This window comes from Dendrobates tinctorius, unplaced genomic scaffold, assembly GCF_039654945.1.
Source record: "Dendrobates tinctorius isolate UK_male_01 unplaced genomic scaffold, ASM3965494v1 ptg000158l, whole genome shotgun sequence".
In the NCBI taxonomy this organism is placed as follows: domain Eukaryota; kingdom Metazoa; phylum Chordata; class Amphibia; order Anura; family Dendrobatidae; genus Dendrobates; species Dendrobates tinctorius.
The window spans coordinates 37,661,117-37,678,796 of NW_027361825.1; the positions used below are offsets into that span (position 1 = coordinate 37,661,117).

At 46.9% G+C, this 17,680-nt stretch overlaps 1 protein-coding gene across 1 annotated transcript in view; it reads left to right on the forward strand.

Moving 5' to 3' along the window:
• Positions 1–17,680, forward strand: part of CCDC9 (coiled-coil domain containing 9) — a 50,391-nt gene that overhangs the window by 25,014 nt on the left and 7,697 nt on the right. The window contains exons 11-12 of the mRNA XM_073549339.1: positions 13,080–13,226; positions 14,119–14,474. Of these exons, the coding sequence (XP_073405440.1) occupies positions 13,080–13,226; positions 14,119–14,474 (503 nt within the window). The remainder of the gene's footprint in view (positions 1–13,079; positions 13,227–14,118; positions 14,475–17,680) is intronic.

Genomic DNA, 17,680 nt, shown 5'->3' on the forward strand with positions numbered 1-17,680 from the left:
AGCGATGCGTGCTGGCCAGCGGGAGACCAATGATCAAAAAAATATCCACCCCTTTCCACAACGATCAGCGATACCTGGCAGGGGGGCTGGTCGCTGATAGGTGTCACACACAGCGACCTCGCTTGTGAAATCGCTGTTGCATCACAAAACTTGTGACTCAGCAGCGATCTCGCTAGAGAGATCGCTGTGTGTGACGAGGGCTTAAGTTGGATGTTCTCTTTTTATCTGACTTTTTCTGAACACCTCTCACCATTTATGACATCAAAGTTCAGCTCAACATTGATGTCGTCTGTGTACATAAATAAGCACAGGAAAGTTCATAAAAACCAGGTTAGGCCTCCATCACACTTCCCTGTTTCCGGTACGTGTGAAAAACAAACACTACATGTGCCGAATTCAGGTAATCTATGACTAAGGATACACTAGTGCCAGAAACGCGTCAGTGTTTCCTGCTAACAGGTGCAGATTTTATTTTTTTTGAATGTGAAATAAAGCCTTGAAGAAATTTTTAAACAGAGGTGCCTTCCTCCTTCATACATTTTTGTGAGCTGATATGATCAGGCTGGGGAGGTCCCTGACTATTGGGCTCTTCCCATCTTACAAATACCAACCCTCCGCCACACCAGAAGAGGCACATCACATGAGATGGTCCAATTCTGGTGCTCCGCCTTGGCTCTTCCCCATTGCCTTGGTGAGTTGGCAATCTGGGTAATGGTTTTTGGGGTTGATGTCAGATGTGAATTGTCTAAAAACATATCTGACATCAAGCCCTGGTGTTAGTAGTGGAGAGGTGTCTATCAGACACCCACCGTTACTAACCCAGTAGGTCCGCTGTAGTCCAGCGATTCTGACAAACAATTGGCTCATGTAGTCATATCTGTATGATGGACCGTGGGGTCGTATTTTCTCTGTTATTGACCAGAAATATCAAGACGCCACCCACTAATACCCCTCCCCTTTTTAGTTGCTCCACCCATCTGACTCTATATCTGGTATATGAGTCACCCATTAGATAAGTGAATAAAAAGTGTTCTTGTGGTTTTAGCCAAGGTTTTGTTTACAGTAATTTATCACAAATAAAGTCAATACACTATAAAAAAAAAAAAAAAAAAGTGTTTTAAGCCACCGTCTCACATAGCGAGATCGCTGTTGTGTCACCGATTTTGTGACGCAACAGTGATCTCGCCTGCGATCTCGCTACGTGTGACACATAGCGGCGTTCGGGCCCCTACTGCGATGTCGCTGATCATGCTCGAATGTATTGGGCCATTTTTTGATCGCTGGTGTCCCGCTGGCGTCCCGCTTGCCAGCATGCATTGCTGTGTTTGACAGGGACAACGACGAACAACCTCAATACTACAGGTCTGAGAGACAGGGTCTCAACGACCGTCGTATCGTTCTGTATCGTTTGCGTCGCTGTTGAGATCTGACTGTTTGACATCTCACCAGTGACCTCGTAGCGACGCACCAGCGATCTCTACCAGGTCGCATCGTTGTCGGGATCGCTGGTGCATCACCAATTGTGACGGTACCCTTACAATGTACACTGCTCAAAAAAATAAAGGCAACACTTAAACAACACAATATAACGCCAAGTAAATCAGGAAGCAACACTGATTGACAATCAATTTCACATGATGTTGTGCAAATGCAATAGACAGCAGATGGAAATGATTGGCAATTATCAAGACACCCTCAATAAAGGAGTGGTTCTGCAGGTGGGGACCACAGACCACATCTCAGTACCAATGCTTTCTGGCTGATGTTTTAGTCAGGGCTGTGGAGTTGGAGTCGGTATAAAATGGACCGACTCCGACTCCTAAAATATATAATAAATTGGGTACAGTAATTCAATGCAGAATGTGCTGAATATTTTTTCATAGGAATTTGGGAAAGTTATGAAATGTCCTATAAATGGCTGTTCTGTTCCTGATCTAAGGCTACATTCACACACAGCGTTTTTGCTGCATTTTTTGAGGATACGTTTTTCAGCTGCAAAAGCCGATCAGCTTTTTAAAAAACCGCATCACCTGAAAGGTTTTTGAGCTCATAGATAATGTTTTCAATAGCAAAAGCAGATTAGAAAAACGCCGCACAAACTGACATGCTCATTCTTTGTGAGGATCCGTTTTTGAGCCCAAAAACGGATCCTCACAAAACGATGTGTCTGAATGTCATATCTTGAAACCCAGAGTCACTGCATTTTACTGCAGAAACGCTGTGTGTGTGAATCATGGCTGTAGCCAGCGAGGGGCAGGTGCCCACCTCCCCCCAGAAGCAGGGACACGCACCTATCAAAACTCGTATGCTGCAGTGCTCCCGTCCTGCATCAGCTCCAGACTGCAGGGGGCAATCTCTCCTCCTCTGTCCTGTCTTCTGCTGTCTTCACCAGAGACAGCTCATCTCTGTCACAGGAAGGTAACTAATGCTAATATTGTAGCTGATTATTATGTGCTCTCTGTAAAAGGAAGATCTTAAAAAGACTCTCAAAAGACGCTTCATGTTTCTTAAAATGGATGCCTGCACACGTCACAGAGTGAACTATTTTGTCATCAATGTTCGATATGTTTGTGACAACAAAGAAATTGGTACCAAGACACTGGCAGTAAAAGATACTGCTGCTCATCACAGCAGCCAGTTTCTCCAGGCCTTAGTGGAAAAAGTCCTGCAAGATTACGAACTCTAAAAAGAACAGGTTCTTGCTATTGTAACGGACAATGCTTCAAACATGATAAGTACAATTACACTGATGAATGAGAGTAATGAACAACAGCTAGAGGAACATTTAGGGTTCAGTATGTTTGAGATGGAAGGCCACAGTGCTGTTCATGTAACTGAGGAACAAACAGATATTACAACAGAAGACCAGCAAAATTATACTGTAGAAATAGATGATCTTGTTGAAGCTGCTTCAAAACACTTTCATATTCATCACATGCGCTGTGTTGTGCACACGCTGCAGCTGGCAATATGAGATAGTCTGCAAGAGGGACATGCTGGAAATCTGATTGGAAAAGTGAGGAAATTGGTTATTGCTGCCAGAACCCCTAAAATTGATTCCATCTTGAAGAGACGTGCTGGGAACGGGGCAATTGTCGATCAACTAAACCATTTCTTATAGATATGGCGAACCCTCAGGTAACCCTAAATGAAGGTCAATGGACACAGGTGGCTGAATTGAAGGAATTGCTTAATCACCCATTTAAGCCCCCGTCACACATAACGATGTCCCAGCGACCCCACCAACGATCCGACATGATGGGATCGCTGGGACATCGTTAGACAGCCCCAGCGACGCTGGTTTCTAATATAAATGTCGGGTATCCAGGAGCCACGACTCCTGGATACCCGCTGTTTACCTTGGAAACTGGCGTACATGCTGGTTTGCAAGGTAAACATCGGGTATCTAAGAGCCACGCGACTCCTGGATACCCGCTGTTTACCTTGGAAACCAGCGTGTACGAAAGTTTCCAAGGTAAACATCGGGTATCCAGGAGCCGCGGCTCCTGGATACCCGATATTTACCTTAGAAACCAGCGTCGCTGGTTGCTGGTCTCTCACTGCCACACGCAGTGATGCTCGCTGGCCAGCGGGAGACCAGCGATCGAAAAACGGCCCGGGACGTTCGAGGACGATAGCAATAACCGGCAGGGAGCGGCGGTCGCTGATCCCCATCACACACAGCGATCTCGCTGGCGAGATCGCTGATGTGTCACAAAATCAGCGATCTCACTAGCGAGATCGGTGTGTGACGGGCCCTTTACCGTGACTAAAAAATTACAAGCTGAGGATTTAACTCCTGGCATTTTCAAAAGGGAGTGGAAGAACTTGCTATTTTCCCTGTCCCAAAGAGGAGGTTTAATCGCAGATGGCATTTCTGCTTCAATGAAACGGAGAGAGACACAGCTATTGGAAAATAACATTTTTCTGGCAGCTGTTTATGTGGACCCAAGTCATCATATACTGCTTGATGATCAACAGCTTACTAAAGGAAAAGAAGCTCTGACTGAGGTAGCAGTTAGGAAGAGTGACCTACAGGAGGACTGCCAGGTGCAAGACGACTTGGGTCCTGACAGTGCTACTGCTGCCATATCTTCATCCTCATCAGATGAGGAGTTTGACTTTGACAAGTATTTGGATGACATGGAGCAGGCAAAGCATTGCCTCAAGGAAAAAGATTTCACTTCATCTCCTATAGCAAGCAGATTGACCATATTTCAGCAAAATGTTTCACTTGCTCTCAAAGAAATAGAAAAATTCAACCATTCATCAAAACTGACTGTGCATGAGGCAATTCCTTTATACCCGGAAATTGTTAGAGATGTTGCCCATGTGGTTACGGCTTTGCCTCCAACCCAAGTTAGTGTAGAGAGGTTGTTCTCTAGCCTTAAAATTATTAGGTCAGATTTGAGGTCCTCTATGAAGGATCTGAGGGAGGCAATTCTATTTCTTAGAACAAATTCATAGACTGCACAAATGTTATTTAGTTTGTTTTGTTGAAAACTGTTTTTTGTCACTTAGTTTATTACATAGTGTGTTTTTTTATATATATATATATATATATATATATATATATATACACAAAATATATATATATATATATATATAATGTAATCGATATTACATAGTGTATTACATATTTACAATTTATTAGTTTTTTGTGTTCTAAAGTTGTATTCCAATAAATATTATGTTCTATCTAAATATCTTGATTATTGTATCATAAAAATGATTAAATGTCTAATGTTCACATTCTACTACAATAAATTTTTCACTTAAGTATAAGCAATATATGTCGGAGTCGGTGTAAGGGAAATTGAGGAGTCGGAGTCGCAGGTCTGGCTTACCGACTCCACAGCCCTGGTTTTGGTCACTTTTGAATGTTGGTTGTGCTTTCACACTCGTGGTAGCATGAGATGGACTTTACATCCCACACAAATCGCTCAGGTAGTACAGCTCATCCAGGATGGCACATAAATGCAAGCTGTGGCAAGAAGGTTTGCTGTGTCTGTCAACGTAGTGTCCAGAGGCTGTAGGCGCTACCAGGAGATGTGGAGGAGGGCAACAACCCAGCAGCAGGACCGCTACCTCCGCCTTTGTGCAAAGAGAAACAGGAGGAGCACTGCCAGAGCCCTGCAAAATGACCTCCAGCAGGCCACAAATGTGCATGTGTCTGCACAAACGGTTAGAAACCGACTCCATGAGGATGGTCTGAGTGCCCGACGTCCACAGATGGGGTTGTGCTCACAGCCCAACACTGTGCAGGACGCTTGTCATTTGCCACAGAACACCAGGAATGGCAAATTCGCCACTGGCGCCCTGTGCTCTTCACAGATGAAAGCAGGTTCACACTGAGCACATGTGACAGACGTGACAGAGTCTCGAGACGCCATGGAGAGCATAGTAACATAGTTATTAAGGTTGAAGGGAGACTTTAAGTCCATCTCGTTCAACCCATATCCTGTCCTAACCTGCCCTAACATGTTAATCCAGAGGAAGGCAAAAAAAACCCATGTGGCGAACAGTAAGCTTCACATTGGGAAAAAAAATTCCTTCCCGACTCCATATACGGCAATCAGACTAGCTCCCTGGATCAACGCAATATTAAGGAAACTAGTGTATATACCTTGTAATATTATACTTTTCAAGAAAGGCATCCAGTCCCTTCTTAAATTTTAGTAGGGAATCACTCATTACAACATCATATGGCAGAGAGTTCCATAGTCTCACTGCTCTTACAGTAAAGAATCCGCGTCTGTGAGTATGCTTAAACCTTCTTTCCTCCAGACGTAGAGGATGCCCCCTTGTCCCCGTCACAGGTGTAAGAGTAAAAAAGATCATTAGAAAGGTCTTTGTACTGTCCCCGCATATATTTATACATTGTAATAAGATCACCCCTAAGCCTTCGATTCTCCAAACGAAATAACCCCAAGTGTAATAACCTGCGATCTGCTGCCTGTAACATCCTTCAGCATGATCGGTTTGGCAGTGGGTCAGTAAGGGTGTGGGGTGGCATTTCTTTGGAGGGCCGCACAGCCCTTCATGTGCTCGCCAGAAGTAGCCTGACTGCCTTTAGGTACCAAGATGAGATCCTCAGACCCCTTGTGAGACCATATGCTGTTGCGGTTGGCCCGGGGTTCCTCCTAATGTAGGACAATGCCAGACCTCATGCGGCTGGAGTGTGTCAGCAGTTCCTGCAAGATGAAGGCATTGAAGCAATGGACTGGCCCTCCCGTTCCCCATACCTGAATCCGATTGAGCACATCTGGGACATCAAGTCTCGCTCCATCCACCAATGTCACGTTGCACCATAGACTGTCCAGGAGTTGGCGGATGCTTTCATCCAGGTCTGGGAGGAGATCCTTCAGGAGACCATCCGTCGCCTCATCAGGAGCATGCCCAGGTGTCGTAGGGAGGTCATACAGGCACGTGGATGCCACACACACTACTTACCATCATTTCCTTGTCTTTAAGCATTTCTACTGAAATTGGATCAGCCTGTATTTTGATTTTCCACTTTGATTTTCAGTATCCTTCCTAATCCAAACCTCCTTGGGATATTAATTTTGATTTACATTGATCATTTCTATGTTTTATTGTTCTCAATGCATGCCACTATGTAATGAATAAAGATTTGTAAATGGAATATTTCATTCAGTGATACCTAGGATGTGATATTTTAGTGTTCCCTTTATTTCTCCTTCGTCTCATTGGGGGACACAGGTACTGTGGGTGTATGCTACTGCCACCTGGAGGCTGACACTAAGTGAACAAAAAAAGGTTAGCTACTCCTCCGCCGCATACACCCTCGCCCGATTGGGGGCGGAAACCAGTTTTTTGTGGAGGCACACACCTCTGGTTTGCTCCAGACTTTTTTCTTTTCTTTTTAACTCTTTTTTTCTATGAAGATGAGACAGGGGCGACGGACCCTTTTGAAAGGGTCCGATTTCCCCAAACCATCAACGGGCGAGCGCTTGCGAGTGTCCCTCCCTCTGCGTATCCTCTCCCGCAACGTGGGACATGATGCCGGACTTAGCCCTGTCCACCCCTAGGTATTGAAACCATGGGTTGTACAGAGGCACAAGACTAGTCCGTGCGGCCCCCACTGCTCCACCAACGCTAGATGGCGGTGCTGCAAGGCGGCGGACAGTCCCTCTCCTCATCCCTGGAAGGAGGACGGAGCTAGGGTGCCTGCACCGTCCTGGATATCACCCCCCTTCCCTCTACCTGATCGGCGAGGTCGTCATGCATGCGATGGCCTGGGAGGGCCCTGCGGCAGCGTCCAGAGGGCTGGAGCCCTTAGCGTCATGCGAGGTGCAAAGTGCAGGATGTGCAGCACTGAAGGGCAGGCTCTCCCCCCGGCGGTGGGCGTGACGCCGGGTCCGACGCTGGCTGCGCCTTCGGATACGGCGGCCTACCCGCCCGCCGCCACCCCTTGGCGGGCGGACGCTAAAGAAATCCAGCCCGCGGCTTCGGCCGGTGTTAGGCCGCAGGCGGAAGTCCCGCCCTCCCGTCGCAACGTTATTTCCGGCGGCCCGCCCTCCGGGACCTGGGCGGGCGCCGAGTAAATTGAGCCCCGGCTTCACTCCAGGGTAGGCCGCAACCGGGAAAGGATGCGTCGGCCTACCCACAGCCAAAGAACGCGCAGCGCAGAGAAGAGCAGCACGTGTCAAGAACACGTGGGGGACACAGAACCGGGGTAAGTGCGACCCCGACCCTAGAGGCCACACTACGTATAATCAGGGAGTACCCTCCTCCCTCACCCTTCAGCAGGACAGTATTAGAGCCTGGCAGACAGTATGGCTGGGAAGGGGAAGACACACATGTTCCTATATGCTGCATGCATCTCCTGTCGGGCCATGTTTCCGCGGGCGCAGAGCAACAAATTATGTGAAGCCTGCGACTCCGAACGCGCCCAGGAGCCCTCCCCTGCGGCCGAGCCAAGTGGTCCTGATCCTCCGGAATGGGCCCTATCACTATCACAGTCTATGGCATCGCTCACAAAGGCGATCAAGTACCTTCACGCCCCAGTTAGAGGCAAAGATAGTGGCTCGCCTGTCTGGGAGGGGTCATCCACCTCACAAGAGCCTCCGGCCTGCAGGGGCCGCTCTCACTCCAGGCAGGCGCAAAGGAAAAGAACCCATACAGCGTCTCCCGGCCCATCCGGTGCCTCGGCATCCGTGAGTTTGGCGTCTCGCTCTCCTTCACCAACAGTTGAGAGTGGGCAGAGTTCAGATTATGACGCAGACGAACCCCTGGACCTAGATACTCCAGTGTGTCGGGAGACAGTTGACAGCCTCATCGAAGCTGTCAATCAGACTTTGGGGATTGAGGATGACGTTACCCTGGCCTCAGGTCATAAGGTATCCTTTAAGCGGGCTAAGCGACTGCATAGAGTATTTTGCACTCACCCAGAATTCGAGGACATAGTGCAGCGTCACAGGTAACGGCCGGATAGGCGTTTTTCGGGCCAGAAGACGCGCGAAGCAAGATATCCGTTTGCCCCGGAGCTCTGTAAGAATTGGGCGGAATCCCCAGTGGTGGATCCACCAGTGTCACACTTGGCCTCTAAAACCCTGTTGTCCATACCTAGTGGTTCTCCCATTAAGGACCCTACTGATCGGCTCATAGAGAGCTTGGCTCGCTCGGTATATGAAGCATCAGGATCAGCACTCTGTCCCTCGTTCGCGGCAAAATGCGTAGCCAAGGCCATGATGTCATGGTCAGATTCATTGAACAAGGCCCTGCAGGATCGGGACCTGCCTACGGAGGTATCAGAGATCGCGAGTCAGATCGCTATGGCTGGTGATTACTTAATGCTTCCTTGGATGCGGCCAATTGTGCGGCACTTGCGGCCGCAAACGCAATTTCCATTAGGAAGGCCCTATGGTTAAGGATGTGGCGGGCCGAATCAACTTCCAAGAAGTCCTTGACTTCCCTGCCTTATCAAGGTGGCTGCCTATTCGGGGAAAAGTTAGACCAGCTCATCTTCGATGCTACAGGGGGAAAAAGCAGTTTCCTCCCGCAGCAGAGGGTCAAACCGCCGTTTCGCCAGCCTCAGGCACGGTTTCGGGCATTTCGCAACCCCGGGTGGACGGCAGCGGCCAGTTCCGCCGCTCCATCTCGCTCCAACCAGGATAGGGAGCAGCAGGTCTCATACAGAGCCAACCCGTTGGGCAGGATGCATGCTCGCCAGCCCAGGTCGAGGGGAACCAGGTCCCAGAGAGCCTCAGCTAAATTACTCAGAGCACTTTTTAGCCGACATCAGCAGAGTAGGCGGCCGCCTGCTCCGGTTTCGCCACGTCTGGGTCATGGTAGCACACGACTCATGGGTGATGGAATTGGTGTCCTCGGGGTACAAGATAGAGTTTGTCAGGTATCCCCCAAAACGATTCTTTCTTTCCCAGCTTCCCAAAGTGGAGGCCCGGGCAAAGGCGTTGCTAGGAGCCGTCGAGTCACTCCAGCACAACGGTGTCATTATTCCCGTACCAGAGCACGAGAAGGCTCAGGGTTTTTATTCCAATCTGTTCGCGGTCCCCAAAAAGGACGGGACAGTAAGGCCGGTTCTGGACCTAAAGCTCCTCAACAAATTCATCAGGATCAAGCATTTCCGAATGGAATCTCTCCGTTCAGTTATATCAGCCATGGAGCAAGGGGAATATTTGGCCTTTATCGACGTCCAGGATGCATACCTACACGTCCCCATTTTTCCTCCGCATCAGAGGTTTCTACGTTTCGCCATCAATGACCGACATTTCCAGTTTGTAGCACTGCCCTTGGGCTAGCCACCGCCCCCAGAGTGTTCACAAAGGTAATAGAGGTCGTCATGGCCATCTTACACTCTCGGGGCATAGTCGTCTTGCCATACTTAGACGACCTCTTGGTGAAGGGCCCCTCATTTCGGGCATGCGAGGAGAACGTCAACATCACGCTGGATACCCTCTCCCGCTTAGGGTGGTTGGTCAACAGGAAAAAATCATCCCTTGTCCCAGCCCAGAGGATTTCGTTTTTAGGGATGATTTTCGACACCTCCCGAGGGTTGGTAATTCTCCCTCAGGACAAGGCTCTAGCACTCCGGCAAAGAATCCGGAAGCTTCTGCAACCAGTCCCTCACACAATTCGGTTTGGGATGAGGGTACTAGGGAAGATGATGGCGGCAATGGAAGCGATTCTGTTTGCACAATTTCATCCTCGCCTCCTACAGCACACGCCCTCTTGTCATCTTGGGACAAGAACCCGTTCACGCTCGATCGTCGGTGCCGGTTGTCCTCTTAGGTCAGACAGTCACTACAGTGGTGGACGATCAGTTCCCCCCAGACCAGTGGCTGGTGGTCACAACCGATGCCAGCCTCCTCGGCTGGGGAGCAGTTTTTCGCCACCACACGACTCAGGGGCAATGGTCGCAACAGGAGGCACGCCTCCTGATCAACTTGCTGGAAATGCGAGCGGTCCGACTGGCGCTGCAACATTTTCAGCACCTTCTAGCAGGACGTCCCGTCCGGATTCAATTGGACAACGCCACGGCGGTGGCTTACGTAAATCATCAGGGGGGCACACGCAGCAGGGCAACCATGCGCGAGGTGGGACACGTGCTTCACTGGGCCGAGAGGAACCATTCGGTAATTCCGGCGGTCCACATCTCGTGGAAAATTGGGCGGTGGACTTCCTCAGCCGGCAGGGTGTCGCTTCCGGGGAATGGTCTCTGCACCCCGAGGTCTTCCAGCAGATTTGCCAATGGTGGGGAACACCGGATGTGGATCTGATGGCCTCCAGGGTGAACGCCAAGGTACCCGTGTTCGTCGCTCGGTCTCAGGACCCGCGAGCGATCGCCGTGGATGCGTTGGTTCTGCCATGGAACCAGTTTCGCCTTCCATACTTGTTCCCCCCACTGCCACTACTTCCGAGGGTCATCAAGAAGATCAAAACAGAAGGGGTTCCAGTGATTCTGCTGGCCCCCGACTGGCCCCGTCGGGCATGGTACGCAGATCTAGTACAGCTGCTCACGGATGTCCCATGGCGACTGCCAGAGCGCCCAGACCTACTGGCCCAGGGCCCGATCTTCCACCCGAACTCAGGGGCCCTGTGTTTGACGGCATGGCCGTTGAATCTTGGATTCTGACCCAGGTGGGGTTTGGGCGTGAGGTGGTGGCTACAATGGTTAGCGCCCGGAAGCCTACCTCGGCGAAAATTTACCATCACACCTGGACAACTTTTTGTATCCTTCCCCTGAAAAGCTATGTTGAATAATCTTTGTTTTCAGATCATTTGAGAGTTGTTTTGAGGAGCCCATGATGCCATTCTTCATAGGAGAATCAAATAGGAGAACTACTTGCAAGTGGCCACCTTAAATACCTTTTCTCATGATTTGATACACCTGGCTATGAAGTTCAAAGCTCAATGAGGTTACAAAACCAATTTAGTGCTTCAGGAAGTCAGTAAAAAGTAGTTAGGAGTGTTCAAATCAAGAAAATGATAAGGGTGCCCATACTTTTGCACCGGTCAAATTTTGTTTAAATGCAGATTGCACATTTTCTCTTAGTACAATAAACCTCATTTGAATCCAGAAATATAACTGAGTCCATCAGTTATTAGATATATGAAACTGAAATAGCTGTTGCAAAAAAACAAAATTGTTATAAAGAAAAAAGGTTAACATTAATAGGGATGCCCAAACTTTAACATATGACTGTATATTGCCTATCCACAGAATAGATTATATACCGTATGTAAGATCAATAGTGTGGTGCATCTGCTTGGGACCTATACAATCACAAAAATGGAGGTTCCAAAGTCTCCTGTGTGAATGGAGCAGCAGTAGTGTGCATGTGCGACCACTGGTGTATTCACGGTCTATAGGTGGTCGCACCTGCTCAGTACTGCTCCATACACAATAAACCCTGCATTTTTGCGATTGATAGAGATGTACCTGTGGATCGATAAGTGATGTTTATGGGACAACCAACGGCAGTCATAAAATGTGAAGTGGAACTCCGAAATTACCCTTGACCTGCTCCATAGGTGGACAGCCAGCCATGCACAATGACAAGTGTCACAGATGGCTATTAGCAGCTAGATCAATTTCTATATTTTCAGAAGACGAAGATGTCATGATATCTAAAAATATGCAGCACGGGCTCATCCCTTGCATAAAACTACTAGCATATGAAAGCGATTGCCGGCTTACAACTGTTCGAGCCCTTAGTCCTCGCCAGTGCTGTGGCTAAGAAAAATTGTCTATGCCGGAAGCCCAAAAATGTTATGTTTCTGGTAAAGGGAACGACGAGCTTAAGACTGCTGTTACAGCTCCCAAAGAGTAGTTCATCCAGATTTCCTATACCTCTGAATTACAGCTGTTTGCTGAGTGAGAACAGAACATGTAGCTCATTAAAGAGGATCGGTGACTTTCCATAAATACATAATTTTTCACCTGGTATAAATGTCTCCCTTCTCCTGAATCCGGTGTTGTATTTCTTTTGTTTCTGCGCCTCTCCGTTCCTGAGATATGGCCCCCTCATTCCTCTCTAGTTTAGTTAAACAAGTGGGTGTGGCCTCAAGGCAACAAGACTAAAATTTATGCACAGTGAAGAGGGGGCTGTATCTCATGAAAGGAGAGGCGCAGGAACAAAAGAAAAACAACGCCGGATTCAGGAGAACAGTGGCTTTTACACCATGTAAAATATTTTTATCTTTACATATTTATGGAAAGTGATAAGTTTTCTTTAACGGTAAATATTGTTTTTTTCTTCTATACAAGAAAGGCAGTTCATTGACCGCAGTTGCGGGAAGACACCCCCATGACTTTGTCATTATTACTTTGCCATTTCCTATAGCGCTAAATATTTTTACCTCTGCTGTATATATGCAGATCGGCACCACAGTCTTACTAATATCTACATTAGTCCGCTTCTTTCCAGTCTGCATGGCTGATTACAGGTAACAATACGTCAAAGAGAGTGTAGTGTTTCTTAAAGGTTTAATGATGATAAAGTGTAGAACGTATAATGCTTTTTTTCATCGCAGACTGGGTTTGTCCTATGTGTATGAGATCTTTAATAAGTAATCTTGTTTGTAATCTATAGGTTCTACCCAGAATCAATGCCCAGCCCTGGATCCAGTGCAGAATTTAACCCCCATTCTAGAATCTGAGTCCGTGCATTCCAGTGATATGGAATCAAACATGGAGCAAAGTTCACTAGAAAGAAATGTGGAGAGCTGTACAAGCCATGGTGAGCCTTACTGAAGCAATGCTATATCAGATAGAGACCTCATGCGGAAATTTGAGTGACATATGAATTCAAGCTGCGCTGTATACATCTGTATGCAGTGAGCTTCCTCTAGTGGCGGCTGCAGGTAGCCGCTACGTTTGTGTCCTAGTACTGCAGCTCTTTGGCCATATTACATGACATTCCTTTATTTTTATATACATTGCACTATTTTACCTATTGCACCCAGTTGAGTAACATATTTTGCCCTGTACCTGTAGCTATCCATACCTGTAAAAGTCCTGGCAGCTAATTATATTCCCCTATAATGGATATTCAGTGGTTATGAACGTATTGGGGGATTCAAGAATTGATTGCTGGACAAATAATGAACATGACCTTTATGAGCGGCTTTAATATGTCTCTACATGAACCACATTATTTTACTTTCTATCATTGATTACATTTATTAGGAGCTTTCACTGTTCGTTAATTGCGCGTAATGTATCTCTTTACTGAACTGCAGCAAAGAAAGCCACATGATTAGCAGATTTGCCATATGGAGATAGTTGCCTCGATAATTGAGTAGTAAGACAATAAAAAAAAAAAAACATAAAAGATTTCTTGTATGTAGGCATTCATTAAAGTAATAAGTCTAAAACGGATTGAACCTTAAAGGGGCAGTAAGCCCAACTATCTGTTAGGGTATTTATAGGGAGATCTCTGTGATAATATGTACCAGGCGATGTCAGAACCGCAAGTTCATGAATGGTTCCACTCCAGGACAGTCTCGTGAATGCATAACTATCTCCTTGAATCTTGGACTACAGCTTGACTTTTTAGGTAGTCAGGAGGTGAATCTGGTTATTGAGGCTCTGCTGGTAACATTCTCTACTTTTATTCCATTAATTTGTAGAAGAGATATCCCCAGCGGCAGGAGAAACCATGCCAGTGGAAGAAGAGGCTTTCCTATCACAAGAAGAAGAAGATGACTCCTCTGAAGAAGGCGGTTCTTCTGCTGAAGAAGGCGGTTCCTCCGCTGAAGAAGGGACCTCCCCTGTTGAAGCAATGACCACTGTAACTGCAGAAAGTACCTCAACCGCTGCGAAAGAGACCTCACCGGTGAAAGAGACCTCACCATCTGCAGATGTGACATCACCAAGCGCAGAAAACTCATCAGCTGGCGCAAACGAGGCTCAAAATATCACACCACCATCCATGGAAATGCTGGAAGGAGCTGCAAAATCTGTGCACATTGCTGACTTTGAAACGGTTTGTTACAGAAAGACCTCTGTCTGACCTCAACATCTCCCTCCTTGCATCTGTCTTTTGTGTGTCACGTCCTCATTCTGCACTTGGCTGTGATGCCGGTACTGTTAACCTACTACTTGTGCTTTCTCTCTGCATGCTTTGTCTAGTGTTAATTGGTGAAAACTGATTACATTAGTTATGCACTGTGGATGACCCGATCGTGATCAGTGGGGTAAGGCATGTGACAATTGATATGAGTATTTCTGGCTTAAAAAAGGGGTAGTCATTCAGTTGTTTAGTGAAAAAAACAGTCTTATTCTTCCATGACTGTGTTAAAAGGGCGTAATTAAAAAAAAAAAAACTAAACAAACTAACTGGTCCTTGCCCCACAATAATCTCCCACTGCTTTTTTTCTGATTCCTCTTTGGTCTCTTCTCGTCTCTACTTCCTGTTCCCCTGGTCCCTCTCAACACACAGGAAATGACTGCTCAGCCAATCACTGACTCAGATGAGTCATCAGTCAGTGATTGACTGAGCAGTCATTTCCTGTGTGCTTAAAGGGACCAGGAAGTAAAGAACATCATGGACCTGGGAAGCATCAGAAAAGGAGCAGTGGAGGCTTGGAGAAGGAGAATAACACTATGTTTAATATATATATTATAATGATATATATATAATATATAATTATTTATTTTTTTAAACAATATTTATTTATTTTTTTAATGGATGGACAATCCCTTTAAGGCTGTGTGCACACTTTGCGTTTATTTTTTTGCGTTTTGCGGCGTTTTTCCACAGCGGAATCGCATAGCGGAAAAATACGCAGCAGGCACATTCTTTTTGCGGAATCGCGGCGATTCCGCACCCATAGGAATGCATTTATTCACTTTCTTTCCGCATGTGGCCATGCCCACCATGCGCAAAGTAAGCGGATCATGTGCGGATGGTACTCAGGACCTGGAGGAGAGGAGACTCTCTCCTCCAGGCCATGGGTACCATAATCCTGTAAAAAATAGAATAAAAATAGAAAATAGAGATATAATCACCCTCCGGCGGCCCCCGAAGTCCTTCCCGCCTCTCGCCATGTTCCCAGCATTTTCCGGTCCCAGTAATGCTTTGCGCGAATGACCGCTGATGACGTCGCGCTCTGAGGTCCTTCGCGTAAAGCATTACTGGGACCGGAAGATGCCGGGAGTGCCGCAGAGCAGATTGGGGGCCATCAGAAGGTGAGAATAACAATATTTTTTCTTTTTTTTTTATTATTTTTAACATTCTTTCACATTTCCAAGCGATGCTTGAAATCGCCTGGAATACGCAAGCATTCCGCAAGCGAAAAATGCTTGCAAAAAGCTTGTTTTTCGCGGGAAAAACGCATGCGAATTGCATTGCGTTTTATCCGCGGCGGGAGTTGCGGAAATGTTGTGGAAATTTCCGCAGCATTTCTGCACGTGTGCACATAGCCTAATACTGGGATAAGCCCACTGTGGGCTAGATAAGAAAATATTCTAATAATGAAAAGCTTATTTTTTTTTAGGGCTCTAAGGCATAACGTTTCTCTTTGTGGGAGAGTGACATGCCTGACATTCTGGTGTAAGGAGACTTATAGGCCATGCAATACTCCTCTGGAAAATTAAATATTCAAGTTGTATATTTAGAGAGGAAGAGGACTTGAGCTCTTGTGCCACCTCCTGGAAGAGGCCTCTCATACAACCAAATCAGATTTCTTGTTTTGCACTGAGGAGAGGAAAACACTCTGAAACATGTGTCCTGAAATTAGAGTATCTGGTTTGGCCTTTATCCTAAGTTATGTGGCAAAGCCCATTAAAGGGTCTATATTGATTTTTAGGATTGCTACTTCCAGTAGGTGACACTAGAGTTCTACTCCTCTTCCTTTCTGAAAGTGTAATTTGCATATTTTATTTTATTTTTTTAGCCAACATACAGAGGCTGCAAAAATCATCCCTTAATCTGAACAATTGGGAATGAGTCATGAAAAATATAATATCATCATTGTGACTTACATTGATGTTGATGAAACATACACTACTCACAAAAAAGGATATTTGGCTTTCGGGTGAAATTTATGGAAAACATAAAAAGTTCCCATTACCGTGATATTTTATCCTGACAGTCGGGCATTTAAGTAGACCCAGCAATGGTGATTTCCTCATTTCTACAATTTATTGAAACAAAAGCCAAACAGTGGTGGATATACCCCCAAAATGTCAAGTGTCTCAATAACATATCCTGTGGCCTTGAGCATCGATTACAGCTGACAAAGACGTCTCCTGCTGGTCACAAGTGGAATTCCTGTCTGCTGAGACATGGCATCCCGCTCTTCTTGAAGGACGGCCCTCAGGTCATTGAGGTTTTCGGGTACAGAGTTACGAGTCTCTACACCGCCACTCAGCTGGTCCCATAGGGTTTCTGGAGAAAGTGCAGGCCGCTCCATGTGAGGTCCCCGAGTCTCCAGCAGCCGGTCCCTCATGATGAGACCTCGATGAGTTGGAGCATTGTTGTCCATGAAGATGATATTAGGTTTGTGCTGTTCGTGCAGAGGCACAATGACTGGATTAATGATGTTATTCCAGTAGTAGGGGCTTGTCACAAAGTGTAGGGCCATTCTGTATGACTAGACACACCTGCCCACACTAACATCACCACGACCAAAGGCTCGTCTGGTGACAACAGTGGCTGATGTATTGTGCTCTCCCTGATGTCTCTAACATCGTTGGTGGCCATCATTTCTGCTCAGTGTGATTCGGTTTTCATCAGTGAACAGCACTGAGGTCCCCTGGTCCCTCGTCCACCGTAGATGACGCCTGTGCCTTTTGGTGGGGTCAGGTACCCTTGCAGGTCATCTAACACACAGACTTCGCAGATGTAAATGGTATTGAATGGTCTGACGTGACACTAGAGCGCCTGTCACCTCCCTTACATGTGCCTGGAGTTGTGTGGCATTCATCATCTGGTTCTGAAGGACATTGTTCACAATCGAGAAGTCCCCATTGTGGGATGTGGCCAAAGGACGTCCACTTCTCTGCCTCTCTGTGACTCTTCCAGTCTCTATCTCTGTAGCATCCTGCTGATGACTCTGACACTGTAAGATCAGTGGCCGCTTCTGTCTGAGAACATCCTGCTTGAAGCCTCGCAATGGCCACGTACTGGGGATCAATTGTTAGGTGTCGTCTTGGTGTCATGATGTCAAGAAGTGACCAGCCGGATGA